The sequence below is a fragment of the Vigna unguiculata genome, chromosome 10 (assembly GCF_004118075.2).
Source record: "Vigna unguiculata cultivar IT97K-499-35 chromosome 10, ASM411807v1, whole genome shotgun sequence".
Classification (NCBI taxonomy): domain Eukaryota; kingdom Viridiplantae; phylum Streptophyta; class Magnoliopsida; order Fabales; family Fabaceae; genus Vigna; species Vigna unguiculata.
Genome location: NC_040288.1, coordinates 12,102,530 through 12,110,097, shown reverse-complemented (window position 1 = coordinate 12,110,097; position 7,568 = coordinate 12,102,530). Strand labels below are relative to the sequence as shown.

The 7,568-nt window shown below is 34.2% G+C and overlaps 1 protein-coding gene across 2 annotated transcripts; it reads right to left on the bottom strand.

The window, feature by feature from the left end:
- Window positions 1-2,257: 2,257 nt before the first annotated feature.
- On the bottom strand, window positions 2,258-6,893 carry LOC114166780 (auxin response factor 9-like). Of its 2 annotated transcripts, none has more exons than XM_028051602.1 (14): window positions 6,508-6,893; window positions 6,279-6,409; window positions 5,990-6,085; window positions 5,637-5,693; window positions 5,410-5,562; window positions 5,230-5,314; window positions 5,033-5,123; window positions 4,730-4,894; window positions 4,523-4,642; window positions 4,381-4,453; window positions 4,142-4,295; window positions 3,455-4,056; window positions 3,142-3,329; window positions 2,258-2,978 (listed from the first exon to the last, which is right to left on the bottom strand). In XM_028051602.1, exons 1-14 carry the CDS (start codon window positions 6,539-6,541, stop codon window positions 2,843-2,845), a joined length of 2,085 nt encoding a protein of 694 aa, XP_027907403.1. In that variant the 5' UTR covers window positions 6,542-6,893; the 3' UTR covers window positions 2,258-2,842. The 2 variants fall into 2 exon arrangements, with proteins under 2 accessions (XP_027907403.1, XP_027907404.1); XM_028051603.1 differs by having other exon boundaries at window positions 6,279-6,406.
- Window positions 6,894-7,568: the final 675 nt, after the last annotated feature.

Here is a 7,568-nt window from a genome sequence, read left to right as displayed (position 1 = left end):
ATCACACATAACTTTCTCAATTGTTATTTCAACGATTTTTCATTGTATTTCTTTGTATTAAGGATGTCACTTAAGTTTTAACAATATTAACTTATTAGCTAAGAACATGATTACAAATATTTTGAAAAGTACTTTACCACTCTCCTTAGGTCATTGAACCATTCCAACTCATATTAGTTCTTAACAAATAGATTACATTGTATCTCATCTTACTCTCACTAGTTAATATTTGAGTTTGCAAGGTGTTTACACAAGGTATGAGATCTTATAAGTCAATAAACTACTCAATGGTTGATACCAAAACATTATAACCAAAGATATTAAGAACTTTGAACTAGAAACATTCAATTATGTTTTTCTCCTCACCTCTTTTGCGGAGGATATTTGGAACTATTTATAGGTCTAAATTGAGTTGATAATGACATTTTTTACATGTAGTTGGCTTTGCGAGTTAAGACATGACCTAAATCAAAATTTTGCTTCCAGCTAACTATATTGAGGAAGATTCCATTAAATTTGGTACAGTTCCTTGTCTATTATTGTTCTTTTTCTTTGGACTCAAACTATCCTAAATAACTTATTATATCTCGCCAAATCCCGATCAGACAAAAGCCAATCTAAATTATTGTTTCATTGTCTGCCTTAATTCAAGTGGTAATTAACTCAAAGTTATGTTAACTCATTATACATTCCTTTTGAAATAATTGTTCCTTAACCCAACTTATTAACTTGTGAAAAAGTTAGACTTATTTTGATTAGTTAAAGAAAGACAAATAATAAATGTCATAGTTGTTTTACTTCCTTACCTCATATAAAAACTTATAAAAAACTTCGAACATGAATTTTGATTATTTATTAGATTGATTGGACTAATCTCTATTTAGTCTTCTCAAACGAAACTCTTCTTGATTTTCAATCTCGATAGAATATATGTAGTGACACTCTAATATTCATGTCAATACTCGAAAAAAAGATTCAACGTTACAAATATGATTTTTGTTTAGAGAATAAGCTAACCTTTTATTGTAAGTGCTTACTATCCTTAAAAGATTAGAGGATGTCAAGTATCTTCTAATCACAATTATAAAATTGTTTTATATATAATGCTACTAATTGTATAATCGAATGGTAATCCTGAGTGTTAACTTATTTGACATGAGATTGTCCTAGAGTAGTTCATACAAAAGAATTATTGATTTATTGAAAGTATCTAAAATAAACTAGGTAAAAAATGTTATCAACGTGTTGGTACACATGATTAAGTAAAAAAGTGGGACTCTTATCCTTGAAAGAGATAGAGTAAGAGGATAACAAAAACGTAAAAAATAAAATAAAATAATTGTTTGAGGTTATAGGGAAAAAAGATGAAATATTTTAATAAAAAAAGAGTACACAAGTGAATATGTAGAAACATTGCCCTCCCTTTTCATAATTGATTATGTAATTATTAATTATTGTTTCAGTTTTAATAATAATAATAATATTATTATTATTATTATTATTATTATTATTATTTTCAATTTCTACTCTACTTTATTTACTATTTTCTTAAAACTAAGCAGCCATTACTTTTTGTAATTTATCTTCTAATTACAAAAGCGGAATTTTACCGAGGAAAAAACAAAGAGACTGAAAATGAAAAAAAAATGTTTTTAGTATTTTCCGTACAATTTTTTTAGCATAGAAAAAACAAATTAAAAGCAAAGTAATATTTTCATAAGTAGAACTTCCCAACTATAATATTTCCAACAGATGCTTAGGCTCAAAGTTGCATGCAAGTGTATTATTATTATTATTATTATTATTATTATGGAGTATAAAAAGGCAACGATATAATCACATGCACATTGAAAGTAAATACGTATTTACATTTATTACGTCTTGTAAGTACTATTAACACTTCTACTGTTTCAAATTTCCTATTACTAAAAAGGAACGTTACATTTCTCTACTAACAATAAATTGATCATTAATATCTTAAATCATATTTTTAAGTGTAGCCATAGTAAACAAACAAATTCTTCTTTTCTAATTTCAGTTCATATATCTTCGAATATAAATTAAGGGTTATTCAATGCTTCACTACATATAAAAAAACATTTATCAAATTTAATCACTACTTATAATCATGATTCAAAAGTTGAATTTGTCTAAGTTACTCTTTGGAGAAAGTTGATCTCCCATGATGGGAATGGTTGGAATTATGGTTCAAATTCAACAAAATTGAGTCAAAAACCCTTTATGGAGACTTGAATGGTAACAAGAAATTTCACCGTTTGTTGAATTTTGAGTGGTGCCACCACCCTGCAAAATTCAGCCCCTATGTCAGGTGAATCAACGACTCACTGTCACAGTGGACCACTGTATTTCTGAACAATACAATTGAAGCAATTTAATGCCATAATTTACATTCAGTGATACGACAGCAACATACATTGACTCACCCAGATTAGAATTTTAGAGGACAGTGCACAAGATATGCATACAAAAGCACAAATGAATAAGCCCCTTCCCACAAAAAAGGCAAATCAACCCCCAACATATTCTTCTTCCAAACTTAACATGAATATTCACAGATGCTAAAGCCTAAATTTGCCATCTCCCACTAATTTATTAAAGAAATCTGTTTTGGTCTTTTTTTTTCTTCTAACACAATTAATGCCTGGTGGTGTCTCTACAAATTAAGTTACAATTAGCTAGTGTTTCACATCTAATAACATGAAACTTACCCAGCCCAAATAGACCTACTTCCTTCCCACAAACAATTGAAGCAACAAGAAGAAGGATCAGCATTTGGGTGCTGACAAACAAACGCAAAACCACAAGAAAGAATGTCAAAGTTTCAGGTTTCAGTTGTATCTGAGCTTATTACAGTCCCATCTTCCACCGAAGAGATTGGCAGTTTGCTTCCACAGTTCATCTTCTTCACATCCTGACTGGAGCAAATGAAGATTCTTCTCACCATACTACAGAATTCACTGCAACAAATTATCAAATCAATCAGCATAGTGTTACACTGATTTATGTTATCTATCTACTGTATCCTTTACTGAATTAGCAATATTGTTCCTACAACTTATTCTTTTGATAAAAAAATGTATCACTGTGTGATCCTATAATTGTGTTTTAATAGATACTCACGGCCATGGATCATCTCCCACAAGCATCATGTCACCTTCATCATCAGTGAAGACAATTTCCCACTTATTCCTGTGTTGAAGCTGTCCCTTTATGTCAAACATCTCCTCTAATTCATTTATAAGTTGATCATACCCATCCAACATTGCTAAATCTACAGCACGACCCACTGCAACACCCTGCATTTGAACCTTTTGGCAGGTTTTCAACATCAATGGAACACTGAAGTTAGAAAAAAAAATCTTTTGATAGGCTTGGAATAGGAACAAGTAAACAGTCATAACTTATATCTAAACAAACAATCTGTATTCAACACCTTGGTGCGACTTCTAGAAATTTGCTTGCTCTGACTCTCCTTCGGAGACACTTGTTGCTGTTCTTGTTTCCTCTCCTTGGAAGAAGCCTTTGGTACCTCCGACATATGGCCACCATCTGTTTGGGACAAGGTGCTAGTGCATCCTTCAGTAGTAACTTTGGGAACATTCACTGCATGCGGAGATGCCTTCTCTACAGCAGGTGTGTTCCTAGAATGATCAATAAGATCAATTCCAAACAACCGATAACTTGTAGCAGTCTCAACTTTGCTCTCCTTGTCAACTTGGTCAAGCACGTGCTCATTGTTCAATCTGGAAGGATGAGGCTTTGAAACAGGCCAAGCTGAGACGCTCTTGCTATCATCTGTTGTGTCTTGAAACAAATGAGATGGACAACTTGAATGGGGAGACGAGAGCCAACTTCCTTCGGTCTGATTCCTTAACATAGTGTTGTTGCTGTTGCTTTTACTATTCATGTCAGTTTGCATATGATGCCATGTACCAGTATTGTCATTGTGTTTGCTTTCGGCCAAAACATTGATTTGTGTCGTATCAGGCTGTGGCATATCAGTATCCCAGAAAACAGAAGCAGCGGATGTTGCATCTAGTTTCAAAGTAATTGCTGAGTGTCAAACAAGACCAGAAACTCGACAAATATAAGAGATGAGTTTTTACAAAATATTACTCACCAACATCTGGAACCTCGCTGGATGGTCGGGGCCTTTTAGTCTTCACAATAGTGGGTTGAACTGAGGGTGTAGAAGCAGAAGCTACAAATGGCTCTATTTCCCATGGTGAAACCCTCTCAGGTCTTGGAACAGCTGCAAGTTCATCCCATTGAACCTGGGGATTGAGAACAAAAGAAAAGATGAGTAACATGATCATCAAAAAAGTAAATGAACAACCGCAGATTGGAAGATGACAATACCTTGAGCGATCGCCATTTTGAATTTTCCCAATGAGGAGAAATATCTTCAATTCCAACTATGGTACCCGAAAATCTGAACAACAACGTATTAGAATAGCCAAGAAAAGGTCACATAATAAACTACCTCGACAAATTGTACTACCTTTTGTCAGTCTCAGCAGAATCATCCCCCTCGAATCTCATCTTAAACCTCATGCCAACACCAAACTTCGTGCTCACAGCCTCCAAATACTTGTTCACTCCAATGATGAACTGGCTCGTCCTAAGAAAACAACTCATATCAGCAATCATCCACTAACTAATTATAACTGAGACATTTTCTAGTTCTTGAAACAAGTAAAAGTTCTACCTTGGCTTATAATATACCACAAAAAGAGTCTGAGTTGCAACAGCATGAGAGGCAGTTGCAAGAACTCCCAGGTGCATGCTTTGACTGGAAATCACAGACGAAGGCATGCTACTTGCCTGGCGAGCTAGACGTCTCACTCCGACACGTAATTCCCCATTGTCCCCTCTACACATAAGATCTCAGTTAAAGAAACACTGGTGGTATAGAAAAACTGAAAATATTTGACATGATCTTTTCATTAAAAACCAAGATCTATGAACCATAGAAAAGAAACTAAAGATATGATAACATGTTAATGTTTACCTCAAGAACACAAAGGTATCCCCGGCAACTAATCTTTTGGAAGTCACAAAAGTACTCCATCCAGTTGTAAGCAAGTGTCTGCGTGGCTGACCTGAAAAAAAAAATTCAAAACAAGGTAAAATCTGTAGGCGATCAGAAAGTTAAATCACTAGGACAGTAAGACTTAGAAGAAAACATCAATTTCCCATCTCCTTTACCTCTAAATATATGCTTAAACCGCCATTCATAACCATGAAGATCCTTTGCAACCAATTCCTGGGTTGGTGTTGGTTGGGACATATCCTATAAAACAAATCAAAACACAGTTTTCTAAAATAAGTCAACCAGAAAAAGAACATCAAAAAGAAATTCAACAAAAACAAAACAGATTATATTACCAATGCAGGAAGGCACTCAGTGGCATGTTTCCTGAGAACAGAGAAGCCACCATGGGTGCTAGTATCAGAGGCAGTCAAGACCTTGCAGAACGAGTGAGCCGGTGCCCTTGTAGGTTCAGCAGTGCACGGATCAGGACTTGTAGGCTCATCTTGCTGACATATTAGCACCATTAGAGAAGAATCTAAGGTTGACCATGAAAATCAAAAAGGGGCATTTACATCCTTACATTAGATTCCGGCACCAAAGTGATCTGCGCATAAACCTCATCCGTTTCTTGCTCAGCCTAAAACATGCCAAAATCAAAGTAAGCATTTGTATCCCAAAATTCAAAGTTTAGGTTGGGATTCTCTAAAGCCACAATTGCAGTCACATCAACCGCATTTGTCAGTAATTTTCCACAACATCAAGATTCACGACAAAACTGAGACCACAATCTCAATTTTAAACTTTTCACGATAATAGAAACTCCAAAACCAAGATGCCCCTTCCACCGTCTTCTCACACATCCAACAAGATTCATATTTTTCCCAAATTACCAAAAATAAGAAGGATAATTACAAAAGAAAACAAAATAATTACCAGTAAATGAACGTTCACGACGCGACAAAGGATCTTCGTTGGAAGGTGCAGCAGAGGAATCCTCTGATTCAATTCCTGGTTGGTTGAAGCCTCTAACTACGCAACCACCACCACCAACATCAACAAATTAAAGAAAAACAAAAAAAAAATCAAAACTCATTCTACTCTCTTTATTCTGTCCACAAATCTCTCAAAAATAGACACTAAAGTTAAACAAAATTAAAATTTCACAATTACACAATTACACACAAAATAAGAACAAAATATTTCCTCAAGCTGCCAAACTCACTTGCTCCATGTGGCCTTGTGGAAAATAGAACACTCTCTGGCCAACACGAGGAACATCCACCAGTGGTCCCGCACAAGCCTTCCAGAGCTGTTCATACAGCTCATCCTCACCATCACCAGAACCAACCACTGCTTCAACACCAAAAGAAAACAAAAAACCACACCGTCAACCCAAAAAACATATTAAGAAACCTCAAATTCCACAAAAACGTTGCTCATTCGACTCCAACCTTCGGCCGAAACATTTGACGCGCGGCTCAACATGGTTCAACGCAGGTCAACGCCCGAGGAAAAAAATAAAAAAAATACAAATATTCGCCAAAACAAAAACGATTCGCTTTGTCACGCCTGCAGAAGAACCAATCTGAATCACTGAATCCTCTTTATTCTCTCCACAAGATCCCGCTTCCGACAGCGTCCACCGTAAGAGTTTTTCAGTTACAGAAGCTGAAGCAGAAAGAAGAAGAACACGAAGAAGAAGACGAAGACGACGAAGAAGAAGAAGAAGCGTTCCGTTGAACGACGCGCGGTGTGTGTGTGTGTGAGAGGATGGGAAAGGAAACGGCGTTACTCGGTTGGAATAATGAATGACCACTCTCCGTTGTATGGAGAGGTTTTGTTTATTAATTTATACATAGTCCAATTTTGTTGCTCATTTATTTATTTATTTTCTTTTATTTTATTTCAACTTGTGGTGTGTCGTGTCATGTGTGTCGCTTCTGTGTTGTCTATTCCCACCAGACACAAGAAACAAGCCTATTTCAGTGGTTGTGTGACTTGTGTGTGTTAGTTGTTACTAGACATGCTAATTCTGCCCCTGCTTTCACTTTTTTACATCTACCAAATCAATTTTTTGGAATTTTTATACGGACTACTTTTTCCCCACTTACTTTCTTAATTAATTACAACAAATTGTGTTACTTATATTTCAAAATAATTATTATTATCATAAAAATTAATAAACTCAAATTTAAATGTAAGTTAGTTTCATTGTTAATGTCAGAAAAATTAAACATCTTTTACGTTTTTAATTGATTAAAATTTAATTTTAACATTGTATATTAGATAATTAAATTTAAGTATTAAATATGTTTTTAAGTTATAAATTTTAATATGAAATTAAAATCTTTTTTTTTCAAATTTTAATATAATTTGGTATCCAAATTTTAAAAGCTAAAAAATATAGTTTTCAAATTTAACTACTTTAAATTCTTTTAACATGTTAAATAATCTTTGTGTTTTGAGATATTTACACAATTTAATTCATTCCATCTAAAATATTATTTTAGAA

Excerpts from the sequence above, each read along its gene's own strand:
- LOC114166780 (XM_028051602.1), bottom strand. The coding sequence starts at position 6,541 with ATGTTGAGCCGCGCGTCAAATGTTTCGGCCGAAG. Across the intron at positions 5,124-5,229 it reads GTTTAAGCATATATTTAGAG|GTCAGCCACGCAGACACTTG; the intron begins GTAAAGGAGATG and ends TTTTTTTTTCAG. Across the intron at positions 4,895-5,032 it reads GATACCTTTGTGTTCTTGAG|AGGGGACAATGGGGAATTAC; the intron begins GTAAACATTAAC and ends TCTTATGTGTAG.